Source organism: Bos taurus, chromosome 24 (genome assembly GCF_002263795.3).
Source record: "Bos taurus isolate L1 Dominette 01449 registration number 42190680 breed Hereford chromosome 24, ARS-UCD2.0, whole genome shotgun sequence".
Lineage (NCBI taxonomy): Eukaryota > Metazoa > Chordata > Mammalia > Artiodactyla > Bovidae > Bos > Bos taurus.
In genome coordinates this window covers 49,670,462-49,689,207 of record NC_037351.1, presented here as the reverse complement: position 1 = coordinate 49,689,207, position 18,746 = coordinate 49,670,462, and the positions used below count along the sequence as shown (strand labels likewise).

The window sequence follows — 18,746 nt, the reverse complement described above, 5'->3', positions numbered from 1 at the left end:
TGGACGTGAGTCTCAGTGAACTCTGGGAGTTGGTGATAGACAGGGAGGCCTGGCGTGCTGCGATTCATGGGGTCGCAAAGAGTCAGACACGACTGAGCGACTGATCTGATACATAGGATGGATATATATGGAGGGAGGGTGTGTACTCATGCACACAGCTTCTCAACCAAACAGGCCCCGTGGAAATCGCATGCCTGTGAGGCAAATACTGAGAGATGTGTCTGACGGATGGCAGGCGTGTGTTGCCGAAGGTGATGTCACTGGGAGATCCAAAGGCTGCCGTCCGGTGCGTCAGACCCTGCTTCTCCCGGCTGCACTTCACTCTCACCTTGGAGCTTTCAGGTCCCCTCGGACTTGGACTGCAGGGTCCAAGGTGGGCCCAGACCTGGTCTTTCCAAGGCTCCCAGGGGACTCTAATGTGCGGTCAGGGCCAGAGCCCCCGAGTGACATTGACGGTGCCTCCCACTCAGCGGGGACTGGCTGCGTTCTTCCCCGCCGGATCTGGGCAGCTTAATGACCTTGCGGATCCCCATGCGGGTGGTGGCTGGGGGAGGATGGGTGAGATTTGGGGATATGTTTGTGGTTTAAAGAATGCCCAGCTAAAATGAGGTTGCTGACAACTCAGGAATATATTAACACAGTTTCAATTTGCTGACCACTTTCTTTCACCTCTGCAGGAAAATAGCTTTGACCCTGAATGCAAAATACTAAAGCAGAGATTCCCAGGCTCTGAGGACTTGCTACACTATCTTGTTGGGTTTTGCACGTGTCATTTTATGCTTTTGTTTGCAGCTCACTAGGTGCTCCCTCTGACGTAGATATTTTGCAGCACCTTTTGAGATGGTATAAAACTCCGGGTAGAACAAACTAAACTCTGGATAGAACAAACTGTAGGCTTGGCATTCCCTGATAGAATTAGAATTTCATTGATCTGTAATATTCTCATAGGATCTTGAAAGCGTCTTCTGTTACCAGTCCAGTGAGTTATCATTTGTCTGTCGTCCTGGTACGGGATCACCTTGTATCTTGAGATGAGAAGGGAGGAAAATGTGTGGAGACGGCTTTAAACGTTCTCCTGAGGGTCCCTGGTAGAGAGCACACCTGGAGGCTTGTCGCGTCATCTAAGCTTCTTTTGTTTTACTCTTTCAGTACACAAGGGTCTGGATCCCTGACCCGGATGAGGTGTGGCGCTCCGCTGAATTAACCAAGGACTACAAGGAGGGGGACAAGAGCCTCCAGCTCCGACTGGAAGATGAAACCGTGAGTATAGCCCAGAGGGTGGGTGCGCCGGGTTCCGCTGACAGGGGTGGATGCTACTCTGAAGCTCGAGTGTGTCCTGCACGGTGGTGCGTCTGAGCTCCCGGGGTCCTTTTTGTTGCTGTAGATGGTGCCGTATGTGCGGGCCAAGTCGCTTCAGTCGTGTCCAACTCTTTGTGACTCTATGGACTGTAGCCGCTAGGCTCTTGTGTCCATGGAATTCTCCAAGCAAGAATACTACCCACTCCAGTGTTCTTGCCGGGAGAATCACATGGACAGAGACTGGCTACAGTCCATAGGGTTGCAAAGAGTTTCATGAACTGACTAGAGATGGTGACGTACGTGAAGGTCTAAACCATGCAGCTGCTGAATGGATGGCACAGTACACACACGTGCCCAGCTGAGAGATCCCGGGTGGCTGAGAGGAGAATCTTCCCCGTGGGGTGGCGGACACAGGCGGCTTCCCTCTGTGGGGATGAGGCACTGGTGGGAGGTGAGGGGGGAGCCACTTACCCTGAGAGCCAGTGCCTGGTCCAGTGGTTGGACCACTGGCTCTGGATCCAGCCTGCCTGGGCCAGGATCCTGGCTGGGCCCTTGCTAGCTTTGTGCCCTTGTTCAAGTTAACGATTTTTATATGCCTGTTACTTTATCTGTGACATGGGGTTGCCTAGGTGCATATGAGAATAAAATGAGTTACTATGTGGCAATACATAGGAGTCATGCCCGGCATGCAAGCACTGTTAGTAGCTCCAGTGAGATTTAATTAGTTGATTTTCAGATTGTTTTGGTCAAAGGAAGACAAGGCAATCACCAGGAAATCCTATTTCTTCTAGAAGGTCTGGTTCCATTTTTTTCGTGAGCCTCATGTCATTACCCCTCCCTGTGATGTGTGCACGTCACAGTTATTTGAAGACTTGCCGGTGCTGGTCATGGGGGGGTTATGGGTGATCGGTTGTGACCCTGCCATTGCGGGGAGCTCAGTGCTGGAGGGTGCAGAGGACGTTGGGAGCAGGCAGAGGCGGGGGTGTCGGGGGAGGGGCCGTGGAAGGGAGCTGGCATTGAAAACTCAGGCTGCAGGGGGCCAAGGGGAGTGGCCCAGGCAGGAGTTGTCGCCAGAGCTCCAAGGCCTCAGTGTGTCCCCTGTGGGTGTGTGGAAGGAAGGGAGGCCAGTGTACCTGGAAGCCACCAGAGAAGGGGACAGACAGGGCCCGAGGCTAAGGAGGCAGGTCAGGGGTGCACCGTTTACAAGGGGGAGACTGGGAGACAAACAGACTTGGAATCAAGCGGCCAGAAGAACTCAAGCTTTGGCCTTGGGCTGGGTCAGATCTGAGGGGCTGCAGAGCAGGCCTCGCTTGGAGGGGAGGCTGGGGCTCGGGTGGTGCCTACCTGCCTCTGAGCTGTGGGAGCGCTGAAAGCTGGTCCCCTGTCACTCAGCCTCTGATCACTTACCGTCTTCCTGTTTTACCTGCTTTCAAGTTCTTTGCTCTTGTCTCTCTAGGTAGTAATGACCTGCTTGAGAAAAGGACCTTGTCTTCTCTGGTCACATGTACCCACAGTGGTTGGTGATTAACTCACTGATTAGTGGGGAGGTTGAACATCTTTCCCTTCCTAACTTCTCTTTCTATCAACCTTGAATGCATCACTGGGTAAAACCAGGACAGTGAGTTGGTCAATTTGTTAGGAAGTGTTTACATCAAAGCGTGCCTGCCTCCCTTTCCCCTTCCTTGCAGGCAGACCTCGCCAGCCTCCTCCTGGTTTTGAGGTGAGAAGCAAAATTCCCGACAGATGGAATCATGTTTATCATGTTGAATAACTTCCCACCCCACACCCCAAACAAAATAAAATTAGTTCACCCACGTGAATGGCATATCTTCCATTCCAGCTGATTTCGTTTCAGTTGAATTTGTAAGTGGGTGGGTGTTTTTTGAGAGTCCTACGGAGGGAGGGAGGGCCGAACTGCTGTATTGCTAAAACAGAGCAGATGCCCGCTTCCTCAGCTGAGAGTGAATTCTGCCTGGCGTGACTAATCCTGGCAGCTGCCCAGGACCCCTCCCCAGCCCCCTCCTCTGCTCCATTACGGCCGTCAGCTGTAATCAGAAGAGATGCCTAGGGCTGGAGATGAGCAGCTCTGGAGAAATAATGGGCTCTGAACGTCAGATTCTGTCCAGGTGGCTTGCGGGCAGTGGTTTGTCCACTGCTGGCTCTGAGCTGTCATTAGGAGCGACTCAGCTGAGCTGCGGACCTGAGCTGGGAGGGCAGAAGTTAGATGGCTAGACTCCGAAGGTTTGAAGAATCTCCTCTGTAGCTGAAAGCATCCTTGATACACCAAGCTGGCCAGAAACTGCACCCCGGAGTCTCTTTCCCCACCCCAGCTTCTCCATCTGAAGTCTGGTGGTGTGGGTTTAACTGCAGCAGCAAAGGATGAAAATAAACTAGTTCTCTTCAAAAACAATAATGTTCATAATCACTGGGCTTTCACCTTAGCAGTAAGCAACACATGCACTCTGCTCTGTTCAAGGGAAGTCAGCCCCCTGACCCCACAGTTTCTCTAAGATGATTCTTTTTCCCTCTTGCATGCCTGCTTATTTATTTGGGTAAAATACACAAAACATAGAGTTCACCACGTCACCTGCCATGAAATGCTTACCCACTGTGGTGCTGCCATCACCACTATCCCTCTCCACAACTCTTCATCTTGCAAAACTGAAACTGTACCCACTGAATACCGACTCCCTCTGCCCCGTCTCGCTGCAGTCTGTGGTCAGCCCTATTGCACTGTCTGTCTCCGAGTTGGATTTTTCTAGGTACCCCACAGAAGTGGGGCCATGGGACACTTGTCCTTTCATGTCTGGCTTGTTTCACTTCGCACAAAGTAAGATGTTTTCTGTTGATGCCAATGTGAAGATGGGAAACTTCTTAAATGGAAAAAGAAAGAAAGTGAAGTCGCTCAGTCGTGTCCGACTCTTTGCGAGCCCATGACTATAGCCCACCAGTCTCCTCTGTCCATGGGATTTTCCAGGCAAGAATACTGGAGTGGGTTGCTGTTTCCTTCTCCAGGGGATCTTCCCAACTCAGGGACCGAACCCGAGTCTCCCGTATTGCAGGCAGATGCTTTACTGTCTGAGCCACCAGGGAAGCCCCTTAAGCGGAAAGGACCGTCCTTTTTCTGCACAGCTGTGAGGGGATGCAAGGTATCTAAGTGTTGCAGCCCTTGGTGTGGTACTCTGTTGAGACCGGGGAAAGCCCCTCAGTGTATGCAGATCTTGGTGATATGTACAACTTCCTCATTCTTGGTGTGACGTGGACCTGTGCCCAGCCAACCTCCTCTCTCCTGCCCCCACCTCCTCTAAAAACTGCTCAGCCCCTGCCCTCTACTGGCAGGGAAAACTCTCCCCCTGTTGCTATGGTTTCATGTTTAAATTCTGTTTTTCCACCCGAATGTATATCCAGCATCCAGAGCTATTTACTCCTAGTGTGCGAGGACCTGGCATGTTCGTGAATGAGAGGAAGGTGGGGTGACACGAACTATAAGAAGACCAGCGTGCTCTCCCTGCATCTCTGCATGACCAAGCCCACTAATGTTTGTGAGGCCAGGACAAGAATAGGGATGTAGCCTACATCTGTTTAAATATCAGAAGCATGTTTTATCAGAATTATTTAGGTAAATCTGGCATTTCTGACTCTTGAAAAACAAAGTGTTTAGTATGTTACAGTTAAGATACTTGCAAGTCTACTGTTCCGTCTCTGTCTGGCTGCCAGTGGAAAGAACCGCTGTCTTCCCTTAGGCTTGCCATGCCTGTACCCACATATGTGCAGATTTAGGAGGAATGTGACTTGTTCAGTATTGCAAAGTGTTCCTCATGTGTCAGGTTAGCAGTGGTTGTACATACTGTGCTAATTTGTGAGCACCTATGGAGCCGTGATTAGAATAGACAGAGAAGCAAGGAATTGGATGTTTGGCCCAACAGGGAAACGCTGTTTGATTATGTGAGGTTTTTTTGTTTGGTTGGTTGGTTTTTTGTGTTTGTGCTATCTGGAGGTAGGATTAAGGAGCTAATTTGTCTTCCTTGTATTTAGATGTCTTTGCTGCCCAGTTCCTCTTCCCACTCGAGGCATTGTCTGGCTCTGACATCGTGACCTTATAGCCCATGACCCTTCAAGGTGCCTGAACACATTTTGTCTTATTTCGAGGACACAGGGCAAGAGGTGCCCCCGGGTCTGATACTCTTGTTTATCACAAGAGTATGTGTTGAAGGTTGTAGCTCTCACGGTGTGAGCCCTGAACACTGATCCCAAATGACAGAGGTTCCACGTGTTCTTTAGTAAGCTTCTGTGTGCATTTGTCTTGTTGGCGCCCTTTAAGATGCAGAGTCCAGGGAAGGGCCTCTCTTGCTCAGCTCTGAGGACGGTACAGGATGTTTCAGGATATTATCTCAAGGAGATGGCAAACACGGTTCTTCCAGTCAAGAAGTGACAGCCTCACAGAAGGCAGGGACTGTCGTCCTTACACATTGGTGCATTCAGACCACACACCTTGAGAGTGCTCAGAGCTTGTGTAAACCCCATGCAGATTAAATGTCAGCTGTTGAGTGCAGCTGGCAAAGCCACAGAGCTGAGAGTACCGGGGAATACTCCTCTGGTACCAGTAAAGCCTCTTAATGCAAGTGACTTTATTTCTTTTTTCTTTTTGTTTTCCTGGTTTTTCCATTCTTTCTTACTTTCATATTGGTTTATGTGCCTTCTAATACTTCTCTTTATCTTTGTCTTGCACAATGATCCATGATTGAGACAGTATTACACTTTGGTTAGATGGCAAGAATAGTTATATTGTACAGATGCAAAAAAAAAAAAAATGGTTCCTTTAAGTGATAAAACAATACATTGCACGTAAATATCTATTGGTAATATTTTTTACCAGTACAATTAGTTATTTTGTCTACAGTGGGTTTTATGTTTTTAATTAATGTATTTTATTGTAAAATTCATGTAACATAAACTTTACTGTCTTCACCATTTTTAAGAGTACAGCTCAGTGGCATTAACTACATTCACACCTGTCACTTATTTATCAGCCACCTCTTCCCCTGCTGAATTCATGATCTTTTGTGTTAGCATATTTTGTGTAGCTGATTCTGCTTAGAGATCCATGAAGCAGTGATTTTTGCCCCTAAGGGACATTTGGCACTGTCTGGAAGCGTTTTTGGTTGTCATTAACTGAGGAGGGAGGTTTGCTCTTGGCATCTAGCGACAGGTAGAGGTCAGGAATGTTGCTGAGAGGACCCTCTCCCAAAGAAACAACTCTGAGTCCTAAATGAGAACAGTGCCGAAGCTGAGGAACTCTGGTTTAAGCCCATAGAGACAACGGCCCTGAACTTATCATTGCTGAAAAGATACCATGTTGAAAGCTAAACTTTTATAAGTCTGTATTCTAATGGAATGTGCTATCTTCGACTTCAGGTTTTTGTGCTGCTGTGATTTTTTTTTTTTATAATTTAAAATCTTTAATTGCCTATTTTCATCTAAGTTTTTTTCCCTTTAGTTACTTGCATCACCATTCATTTATTATTCATTCATTAAAAACAGTTATTAATGAGCAATTATTATATACCCCCTTTGTGGTGTTGAGCCACTGAGATTTCAGGGTTAATTTGTTACTTCTTCATAACCTGACCCTTCCTCACAGGCAAGTTCGCGTGAGTCACGTAGTATTTATTTTTCAAGTAATTGCATGCTTGTGCTTGGGCCTGGGCTAAATGGTATGAGGGAAGGAATAAGAAGGTTCTTTGTAAGAAACATGATCTTTTCGGAGACTAGAAAACGTGGAGATGTAAAACTTAAACACAGAACCATGACAGAATCAGACAGCAGGACATTCATTAAGTGAATGTTTTTTGTACTCATTTAGGACATAATGTTAAACGGCCTTTTAGTGTGTATTGAATGACCCTGGAGCCGAACACTTGCTATTACAGTGAGTGTAAGTGGATTCATGCCTTGAGGTCTTCTATTTTCTCTGCAGGACAGCTCACAAAGAGAACACAAAAGAGAACACCCGCCACATCCACTGACCTAAGTTAAGTACTTTAGACCAATAAAGTTGGAAGGGCCCTTAGAGATTATTGGGACCAGTCCTCTCATCTTACAGCTGGGGCAGCTGCTGTCTGTGGAAGTGAAGCAATGGGCTCAGCACAGCAGAACCACTGAGCTCAGTGGTTCTCAACTTTGGCTGCACAATATAAACTCTTGAGGGTTTCTAAAAATTCTGCAAAGCCCCAGCACAGCCAGACAAGTTAAATCAGAGTTTGGAGAATAGGACACAGCATAGCATCTTTTTGCAAGCTCCCTGTGGGATTCCAAGGTACAGGAAGGGTTGAGAGCCACTGCTTTAGCTGATGGTGAGGGTTTGCATACAATGTTTAACTCCTAGTTGGGCTCATTTATATCAAAGGATGAGCCGTGTGGCACCTCAGGGTTGCCTGCTGCTGACTATTTCCACTAGCTTTTCTTTCCTCTAGACCTTCTGGTTCTATGAATAAAGAACACTTCTTTCTCCTCCTCTACTGTTTATGCTGACCAGTGACTCCAATTCTTTGTTGAGATTTGTCATTTGAAGATGTTTTTATGATTATGTTCCCTTGCTGTGGTACCATGTAACATGGACATGAATCGAGGTATGGGAGAGGTCATGAAAAGATCAGACACTCATTCAACTGATACTTTTTTTTAGCACCTGCGAAGCATTATAAGGGCTTCCCTGGTTAGAGGGGCTTCCTGTAGCTCAGTAGTAAAGAATCCACCTGCCAGTGCAGGCAATGCAGGTTCAGTCCCTGGGTAGGGAAGGTCCCCTCAAGAAGGAAATGGCAACCCACTCCAGTATTCTTACCTGGGTAATCCCGTGGACAGAGGAGCCTGGCAGACCCAGTCCATGGGGTTGGAAAAGGGTTGGACGTGACTAAACAAACAACAACAAAGCGTTATAGTATCACAGCTCCACTGAGTTCAGAGCAATCTAGACCAAGAGAACATTGTCCTACAGTGGAATGTTCCCTATCTGTATTGTCCAGTATGGAGGTCACTAGCTCCTTGTGGCTACTGGGCCTCTGAAGTGTGGCAAGGGTGAGAAACTGAAGTGTTCATTACATTTAGCTTTAATGAATTAAATTTAAATAGCCATCTACTGGTAAGTCCAAGTCTAGGGCTAGGGTGTCTTTCTCTTATCCCTTTCCATTTGCTAGATGGAGACCAACGGGAGAGCCCCATGTGTTCCTGATTCCCAGATCCTGGCCTTGAGAGGAGAAAGTCCAATCTAAGTGGGTGACTGAGCTTTAATCTTGGGAAAGGGGTTAAAATTCAGGCTCCTCTTTACCTCCAGAGGCCCAGTTATTATGCAGTGAAGTCTTTTTTTTGTGCCAGAAAGTTAATTTTCTCTGATCATGTCACAAACCCTTTGATTTCTAGTAAAACCATGTTAAATAAGCACGGTGACAATATACAGCCTTGACATACTCCTTTTCCTATTTGGAACCAGTCTGTTGTTCCATGTCCAGTTCTAACTGTTGCTTCCTGGCCTGCATATAGGTTTCTTAAGAGGCAGGTCAGGTGGTCTGGTATTCCCATCTCTTTCAGAATTTTCCACAGTTTATTGTGATCCACACAGTCAAAAGGCTTTGGCATAGTCGATAAAGCAGAAATAGATGTTTTTCTGGAACTCTCTTGCTTTTTCCATGATCCAGTGGATGTTGGCAATTTGATCTCTGGTTCCTCTGCCTTTTCTAAAACCAGCTTGAACATCAGGAAGTTCACGGTTCATGTATTGCTGAAGCCTGGCTTGGAGAATTTTGAGCATTGCTTTACTAGCTTGTGAGATGAGTGCAATTGTGCGGTAGTTTGAGCATTCTTTGGCATTGCCTTTCTTTGGGATTGGAATGAAAACTGACCTTTTCCAGTCCTGTGACCACTGCTGAGTTTTCCACATTTGCTGACATATTGAGTGCAACACTTTCACAGAATCATCTTTCAGGATTTGAAATAGCTCAACTGGAATTCCATCACCTCCACTAGCTTTGTTCATAGTGTGCTTCCTAAGGCTCACTTGAGTTCACATTCCAGGATGTCTGGCTCTAGGTGAGTGATCACACCATCATGATTATCTGGGTCATGAAGATCTCTTTTGTACAGTTCTTCTGTGTATACTTGCCACCTCTTCTTAATATCTTCTGCTTCTATTAGGTCCATACCACTTCTGTCCTTTATTAAGCCCATCTTTGCATGAAATGTTCCCTTGGTATCTCTAATTTTCTTGAAGAGATCTCTCGTCTTTCCCATTCTGTTGTTTTCCTCTATTTCTTTGCACTGATCCCTGAGGAAGGCTTTCTTATCTCTCCTTGCTATTCTTTGGAACTCTGCATTCAGATGCTTATATCTTTCCTTTTCTCCTTTGCTTTTCGCTTCTCTTCCTTCACACAGACTGGTTCCAAATAGGAAAAGGAGTACATCAAGGCTGTATATTGTCATCCTGCTTATTTAACTTATATGCAGAGTACATCATGAGAAATGCTGGGCTGGAAGAAGCACAACCTGGAATCAAGATTGCCAGGAGAAATATCAATAACCTCAGATATGCAGATGACACCACCCTTATGGCAGAAAGTGAAGAGGATCTAAAAAGCCTCTTGATGAAAGTGAAAGTGAAGAGTGAAAAAGTTGGCTTAAAGCTCAACATTCAGAAAACGAAGATCATGGCATCTGGTCCCATCACTTCATGGGAAATAGATGGAGAAACAGTGGAAACTGTGTCAGACTTTATTTTTCTGGGCTCAAAAATCACTGCAGATGGTGACTGCAGCCATGAAATTAAAAGACGCTTACTCCTTGGAAGGAAAGTTATGACCAACCTAGATAGTATATTCAAAAGCAGAGACATTACTTTGCCAGCAAAGGTCCATCTAGTCAAGGCTATGGTTTTTCCAGTGGTCATGTATGGATGTGAGAGTTGGACTGTGAAGAAGGCTGAGCGCCAAAGAATTGATGCTTTTGAAGTGTGGTGTTGGAGAAGACTCTTGAGAGTCCCTTGGACTGCAAGGAGATCCAAGCAGTCCATTCTGAAGGAGATCAGCCCTGGGATTTCTTTGGAAGGAATGATGCAAAAGCTGAAACTCTAGTACTTTGACCACCTCATGCAAAGAGTTGACTCATTGGAAAAGACTCTGATGCTGGGAGGGATTGGGGGCAAGAGGAGAAGGGGACGACAGAGGATGAGATGGCTGGATGGCATCACTGACTCGATGGACGTGAGTCTGGGTGAACTCTGGGAGTTGGTGATGGACAGGGAGGCCTGGCGTGCTGCGATTCATGGGGTCGCAAAGAGTCGGACACGGCTGAGTAACTGAACTGAACTGAAAACCATATTAGCTGTAAATGTTCAACACTAGTAGCTGTTTTAGAATCAAATACTTGTTAAAGAAAAAAGGTGTTCTTGCAGCTCTCATTCCCTTCCTCCCTCTGGATGTACACCCCCTAGAAGTCTGTAGCTTTGAGTGCTAAGCTTGTAGCTTCTGCTGCTCTGCTGCCGCTCTGGGCATTTTCCCTCCTTATCCACTTTACTGTCACCAGTGTGTTGAAAGTGTTAAATTGCTCAGTCATGTCCAGCTCTGTGATCCCATGGACTGTAGCCTACCAGACTCCTCTGTCCATGGAATTCTCAGGCAAGAATACTGGAGTGGGCAGCCACTCCCTTCCCATTGGCTTATTTTTTTGGAACATGTTTTCACAAAACTGCATATGTGTTTCCCTCTGCACACGTGAACAAGAGTCGTCTGAAGGGAGATTCATCGGAGAAAAGATGAAATGGCGGCATTTCTATCTTGGGGTTTAAAGACAGCAGGCTCAGGTCCCAGCTTTCTGATCTGACACATGAGGGCTTGGCTGGGGGAGCTCTGTGGTCTGCACTTCCCCGGGGTGCTTACACAGGAGGTGGGGTGGAGAGCCATGAGAGAGAGAGCAGACAAGCTCCTGCTGGGGTGATGGACATCTCCACTGGGATATCTTTCGAATGGCTCCCGTGCGGAGGTCTGGTTAGGCCCAGCGATACCACCTACTCTGCTGGAGATAAAGTGGGTGAGGGAGCACCTCTTGAGTTGAATGAAATAAAAATTGACTCTCTGCAGTCTCCATTTGCCCCTTGTTTCCCACCGTTTGGAAACCTTATCTGCATCTTCATGAGAGTTGTTTGCTTATCTCCTGTATGGAATACATTTAATGAGAATAAAAGAGCTTTTCACAGAAAGGGAGCCTTGATTAGTGCTTTTGTTTTACTTTATGAAATGTGTAATTTATTGATTTTGGCTGCACCGGGTCTTAGCTGCGGCACACAGGACCTTCACTGTAGTGTGAGGACTCTTATTTACGGCGTGCATGCAGGGTCCCTGACTGGAGACCAAACCTGGGCGCACGGCACTGGGAGTGCAGTGTCTCACCCACTGGGCCCCCAGGGAAGCCCCAGATTTACATGTTTTAAAACCCTGTATGACTCAGGAAGGTCAGCCTGGAGCTCTGTAACAACCTGGAGGGTGGGATGGGGTGGGAGGTTCCAAAGGGAGGGGACATATGTATACATATGACTGATTCATGTTGATATCACTTCATGGCAAATAGATGGGGAACCAATGGAAACAGTGACAGACTCTATTTTCTTGGACTCCAAAATCATTGCAGATGGCGACTGCAGCCATGAAAATAAAAGACGCTCGCTCCTTTGACGAAAAACTATGAGAAACCTAGACAGCATATTAAAAAGAAGAGACATTACTTTGCCAACAAAGGTGTGTATAGTCAAAGCTATAGTTTTTCCAATAGTCTTGTATGGATGTGAGAGTTGGACCATAAAGAAGGCTGAGTGCCAAAGAATTGATGCTTTTGAACTGTGGTGTTGGAGAAGACTCTTGAGGGTCCCTTGGACTGCAAGGAGATCAAACCAGTCAATCCTAAAAGAAATCAACCCTGAATATTCATTGGAAGGACTGATGCTAAAGCTGAAACTCCAATACTTTGGCCACCTGATGTGAAGAACTGACTCATTGGAAAAGACCCTGATGCTGGGAAAGATTGAAGGCAGGAGGAGAAGGGGACGACAGAGGATGAGATGGTTGGATGGCATCACCGACTCAATGGACATGAGTCTGAGCAAGCTCCCAGAGTTGGTGATGGACAGGGAGGCCTGGCGTGCTACAGTCTGTGGGGTCACAAAGAACCGGACACAACCGAGTGACTGAACTGAACTAAACTAGGTTGGTCATAGGGTGACTGAAACATGAACAACAACAACAGAATTCTGTAAAGCAATTATCCTTCAATTAAAAAATAAATTTAAAAAATCCAATAACAGGAAACTGTACAAAAGAAAACCTAACACAGATAACCATTGATATTTTGTGGGGATATTATTCCAACTAGACTTCCATTATTTACTCAGTCGTGTCCAACTCTTTGCTGCTCCATGGACTGTAGCCCGCCAGACTCATCTGTCCATGGGATTCCCCAGGCAAGAATACTGGAGTGGGTTGCCATTTCCTTCTCCAGATTGACTTTAATATATAGTTTAAAATCAGTGGAATCCTATTATAGATTTCATTCGATAACGTGCCTTTTGTTAGGTGCAGCAGAATGCTCTGGCAGCTCCCTGACTGTAAATACAGGTCCGTGTTGTGCTTTACTTTCATATTTATAGCTTCGGGAGTTGATATCTTTGATCATTTGTAAGATTGTCTCCTGGTGGCGAAGAATATTTATGAAAAATTGTGATAAAGCGTTGCCAGCTGCCCTCCAGAAAGGTTAAATCAGTCTGAGCCCTTTTGCCCACACCCTTCCAGGTTGAGGTCCTGTCAGTTTTCATACCTTTGCTTACTTGATGGATAGTGGCTCTAAATAATCTTTTATTTGCTTCTCTCTCACTGTTGGTAAAGCTGAATAGTTCTTTGTATATTATCCATTAGTTATTCTTTGTGACTTGTATTCTGTGCACAATTTTCTGTTGGAGTATTGGTTTTCTTTTTAATTTCTTATAACTCTTTGATTATTAAGGATGTTAGTTCCTTAAATAATGCAGAATAACTGTCCCCTTCTCTCAGTTTCCCCTGCACATGGTGTGTGTTTTAAGCGCTTCCCAGGTGATGCTAATGGTAAAGAACCTGCCTGCCAGTGCAGGAGACATAGCAGACGTGGGTTCAGTCCCTGGTTGGGAAGATCCCCTGGAGGAGGGCATGACAACTCACTCCAGTGTTCTTGCTGGGAGAACCCCATGGACAGAGGAGCCTGGCGGGCTACGGTCCATAGGGTTGCAAAGAGTGGGACATGACTGAAGCGACTTAGCCTAGCCTGTGGTGTATTTTATGATGGTTTTAAAGTTTTAGATTGTAGTCAAATTAATGAATAGTTTCCTTCATTGTTCTGGCTTTTGTATTACCCTTTAAAGATACTTTCTTTCAAAGCTTTTGTGAAGATTTACCCACATTTTCTTATTGGTTTTATTTTTCTTTTTGATTTTAATTTTTATTTTTTTCCCCATCTAATATTTATTTAATATGGGGAAGAATGGAACTTTGACTCAATTTTTTTTCCTAAATGGCTGCAAGTTTACCTCCTACTACTGAAAAATCTTTTATCCATTTATTTGCTATTTTAATGTTATGAATAAATTTTACCCATATGTGCTTGTATTTATTTCTGGATCTGGTGTTATGTTTCAATTATCTGCTTCTTTTAACACCATTAGTAGTTTAATTTAAGCCAATATCATAGTAGCTTTAATAATGTACCTTAGTATCTGATAGTACAAGTCTCAAAGTGGGGCAGGAGACAGCACTGATATTCATATTCTTTTAGAAATTAACTGTTATCCCAGTAATTGAGGCTATATCTATAGAATTTCCTGAAAGACTTGTAAAGACTAGTGATTCTTAACATGTGATTCATAGACCACCTGATCGGAATTACATGGGGATTTTTAACAATTGATATTCTTGAACCCACCCAAGAGCTCCTGAAAATAAGCTGTGTTGAGGAAACTCTTTTTGCAAGGTCTCAGATGATTTTTAAGAACACCATAAGAAACTTAACACTCTGATAAAACATGGTAAGCAGCAGCCATGTTCCTCCTGTTTAAATGCTAAAGAACACTTCCTTTTATTAGTTACATCTTTGTGTTGATTACATGTGTACATGTAATCAGTTAAACATCCTGTCCCTAAACATATTTTGAATATTTATGTAGTCCAAGTGCAGTGCATAGGCTTCCCTCATAGCTCAGTGGGTAAAGAATCCACCTTCGATGCAGGAGACCCCAGTTAGATCCCTGGGTCAGAAAGATCCCCTGGAGAAGGAAATGGCAACCCACTCCAGTGTTCTTGCCTGGAGAATCCCATGGACAGAGGAGCCTGGCGGGCTACAGTCCATGGGGTCGCACAGAGTCAGACACGCCTGAGCGACTGAGCACACACAATACTGTGCATGCTGAGTACAAGGGTGGCATGTTGCATTTGAGATTTGACCTTCAGATGCATAATCACACATCCCTAATCACAGACACACACACCCATGCACACCCATCAAAGTCTTACTATACTTTAGATCAAAGTATAGTTAGTGCCCTAAAATAGCTAGCAGTTAGGTTGGGAAAAAACATGTGAACAACTTGAATGAAATTCATGGAGAGCAGTTGGCTAGTTGCAAGATAATAAACAAAGAGAATGAGCTGGATGATGGGAGAAAGGGTAAGGAAGCACCAGCATTAAATGGGGCAGACCAAAGAAGCTTTCCTGCGTAGGAGAAAGACCAGCACTCCTATTGCAATGGAATTAAAGCCTCAGTAAGTATTTTTGCATTGATAAGCAGACAACACCTTATTGAATCTACCTGTCCTTCCTGAATTTCTCGTGCCATTCACTTGATACACTGAGATTATGTTTTCTGCAAATTTTCTACCTGGACTGGTCTCTTATGGCAACACAGGTATTTTTGTTCAGCTTGCTTTCTTTAAAACATTTATCTTCATTTATGATCATAATGGGTAGTGGTCCTAGACGACAAGACTGGGCATTGAATCCAGGCTAAAAGATTCATGACTGTGCCTTTTGTGTCTGTCACTTGCCTTTCCTTAGATTCAGGAGTACCCCATCGATGTCCAAAACAACCAACTTCCCTTCCTGCGGAATCCAGATATCCTGGTGGGAGAAAATGACCTAACTGCCCTTAGCTATCTCCATGAGCCTGCAGTTTTGCATAATTTAAAGGTCCGCTTCCTGGAGTCCAACCATATCTACACTTACTGTGGTAAGTAGGGGGTATCTATTGGCTGTGTGTGTTTGAATGTGGTTCCAATCTTTAGACTTTACGTGTTAAACTCCAACGGTTAAGAATCCTACTTTCATTCTCTTTTATATTAATAAGTACCTCTCACTTGAAAGTTTGCAATCAGTGCACGTGGCTTAGTTAGGCGGCTGTACATCTCTTTGGAAGGATTGGTGTTAAAGCTCAACCAGGGAAGAAGTGGGCCACACCATGTGGCTTGATGGCTCAGGCGCAGCCCTGGAGTCAGTAGGAAGGCAGTAAATCCATCCCAGGGTCCTGGCTCAGGCCTCTGCTCCCTCTGCTGAGTACACTGCTGCAAGTGTATTGCAGGCTTGGATTTTTTTTTTTTTTTTACCTTTTTATTTTTATATCAGTATAGATGATTAACAGTGTTGTGTTAGTTTCAGGTATGCAACAGAGTGATTCAGTTATACATATAAACTGAAAGTCACTCAGTCGTGTCTGACTTTTGTCACCCCATGAACTGTACAGTCTATGGAGTTCTTCAGGCCAGAATACTGGAGTGGGTTGCCGCTCCCTTCTCCAGGGGATCTTCCCAACCCAGGGATTGAACCCAGGTCTCCTGCATTGCAGGAAGATTCTTTACCAGCTGAGCCACCAGGGAAGCCCCAGTTATATCACTTATATGAATGTGAAGTCGCTCAGTCGTGTCCAACTTTTTGCCACCCTGTGGATTGTAACCTACCAGGCTCCTCCGTCCATGGGATTTTCAGGCAAGAATACTGGAGTGGGTTGCCATTCCCTTCTCCAGGGGATCTTCCTGACCCAGGGATTGAACCCAGATCTCCCACATTGCAGGCAGACACTTTACTGTCTGAGCCACCAGGGAAGCCCCAATTATATCAGTTATACATATACCTGTGTCTATTCTTTTAAAATTCTTTCCCCATTTAGATTGTTATATAATATTGAACAGAGTTCCCTGTGCTATATATATAGTAGGTCCTTGTTGGTTATCCATTTTGATTATAGCTTCTGTATATGTCAATCCCAAACTCCCTAACTACCTACACTAGCCTTACCCCCTGGTAACCTTAAGTTTGTTCTCTGCTTCACAAATAAGTTCATTTGTATACTTTTCCCCAGATTCTGTTCATAAGCAATATCATATTTGTCTTTGACCTACTTCACTTAACATGACAATTTCTAGGTCCGTCCATGTTGCTGCAAATATTATTTCATTCTTTTTAATGGCTGCATAATATTCCATCATGACACGAATATCTCATTGTTTAATGTACCATAATTTATCCATTCACCTATTGTAGATCATGTTAGTTGCTTCAAGTTTGGAAATTATGAATATAGCTGTTATAAACATCCATGTACAAGTTTTTGTGTGAATATATTTTCTATTCCTTTGGATAAATACCATTGAGTATGATTACTTGTTTATATGATAAGATTATGTTTAGTTTCATAAGAAACTTCCAAAGTGGCTGTGCCCTTTTGCATTGCCACCAGTGATGAAATAAGAGTTTCCTTTGCTCCTTATCCTCTCCGCATTTGGTGTTATCAGTGTTCAGGATTTTGGCTATGCTAATAGGGGTGTGGTATTACCTCACTGGTGTCTTAATTGGCATTTCCCCAATGACTTAGGTGTGGAGCGTCTTCTTCCCCTTCTTGTTTCCCATCTCTGTATCTTCTTTGGTGAGGTGTTTGTTTAGGTCTTTTGCCCGTTTTTAAATCAGATGGTTCATTTCCTTATTGTTAGATTTTAAGAGTTCTTTGTATATTTAGAATTCCATGGACTGTATAGTCCACAGGGTCACAGAGTAGGACAGGACTGAGTGACTTTCACTTTCACTTTTTTCACTGTATATTTTGGGTAGCAGTCCTTTATCAGATGTGTCTATAGTTTGTCTTATCATTCTCTTGACTGGGCTTCTTCTCAAACAACCAAAGGGAGCACAATGGCAGAGCTCTCCTGTCTTGGCAGTGACCCTTTCCATTCCTGCCTTCTCTTTCCCAAAGGACTGGAAACGTTCACATTTTTTATATGTGTCCATGGGTCCCTTGAGATCCAGAATCTTCTTTATGTGAAAGAAAAGGGCATGCGTTTGTCTTATCTTCAGCATTGAATTTTTTTTTTTAACTCTTTTCACATTCTCAAATATCAGTTTATCTTGTCCTTCTATAAAAGATCTGAAGGGTTAAAGGACTTGACAACTCTTCATTCAACGTGTATGTATTGAGTCCATCTTTTAATTGTGTCCTTTTGGGAACACAGGATGGAAAAAGTGGTAAAATGAAAGATAATACATGGTATAATATGATGTGAGATAATAAAAAAAAATAGCTGACTCAGTGCTTACTATGCAAGATGCTGGTCTGAATTGCTCTCTATGAATCATTTTACCCTCAGGATAACCAGGGAAATGCAATTATCATCCCCATTTTGCAGTCCATGAAGCTAAGACACTCAGAAGTTAAGGAATTGGCAAAGTCACACACAATAATGAGCCAAGATTTGACATTAAGATGTGTAATCATATTTCCCATTCACAAGTTGTTTGTATTGTAGTTAAGATATCCCATATACAGATGAGAAATTTAACAGTCTCTTTTAAAGATTTTAGTTCTGAGATTTTTTTTTAAGCCTCACACCTCTTGGCAGGGTTCAGTACTGTCTTTTTCTGATCCTATAGCACTTTGTACACATCTATTTTATGAATTCAGTTTGTTGAGCATTTGTGTGTCTGTGTGTGTGTGTGTGTGTACGCCCATGCATATGTGTTTATTCCATGCTCCAGGGTGTTTGAAGAGAGGCCTGACCTGTCCTTCTTTTCTCCACTAGAGCCTAGCAGAGTGCTTGATAAACACTTGATACATCTTGATTTAGTTGAGTGATTGGTTAAGACCCATCCTGTTCATCTTGTCTTCTTAAGTGAACAGGGACCTTTAAAACTCATGTCAGTATACTACCCAAGACAATCTACAGATTCAGTACAACCCCTATCAAATTACTAATGGCATTTTTCACAGAACTAGAACAAAAAATCTTAAAATTTGTATGAAGTCACAAAAGATCCAGAATAGCCAAGGCAATCTTAAGAAAGAAAAATGGAGCTGGAGGACTCAATCTTTCTGATTTCAGACTATACTATAAAGCTGCAGTCATCAAA

At 44.2% G+C, this 18,746-nt stretch overlaps 1 protein-coding gene across 5 annotated transcripts in view; it reads left to right on the top strand.

The window, feature by feature from the left end:
- Positions 1-18,746, top strand: part of MYO5B (myosin VB) — a 334,939-nt gene that overhangs the window by 135,802 nt on the left and 180,391 nt on the right. For all 5 annotated transcript variants that reach the window (XM_059881086.1, XM_002697821.6, XM_059881087.1 and 2 more), the window contains exons 2-3: positions 1,150-1,260; positions 15,411-15,582. In XM_059881086.1, coding sequence (XP_059737069.1) covers positions 1,150-1,260; positions 15,411-15,582 — 283 coding nt within the window. The remainder of the gene's footprint in view (positions 1-1,149; positions 1,261-15,410; positions 15,583-18,746) is intronic.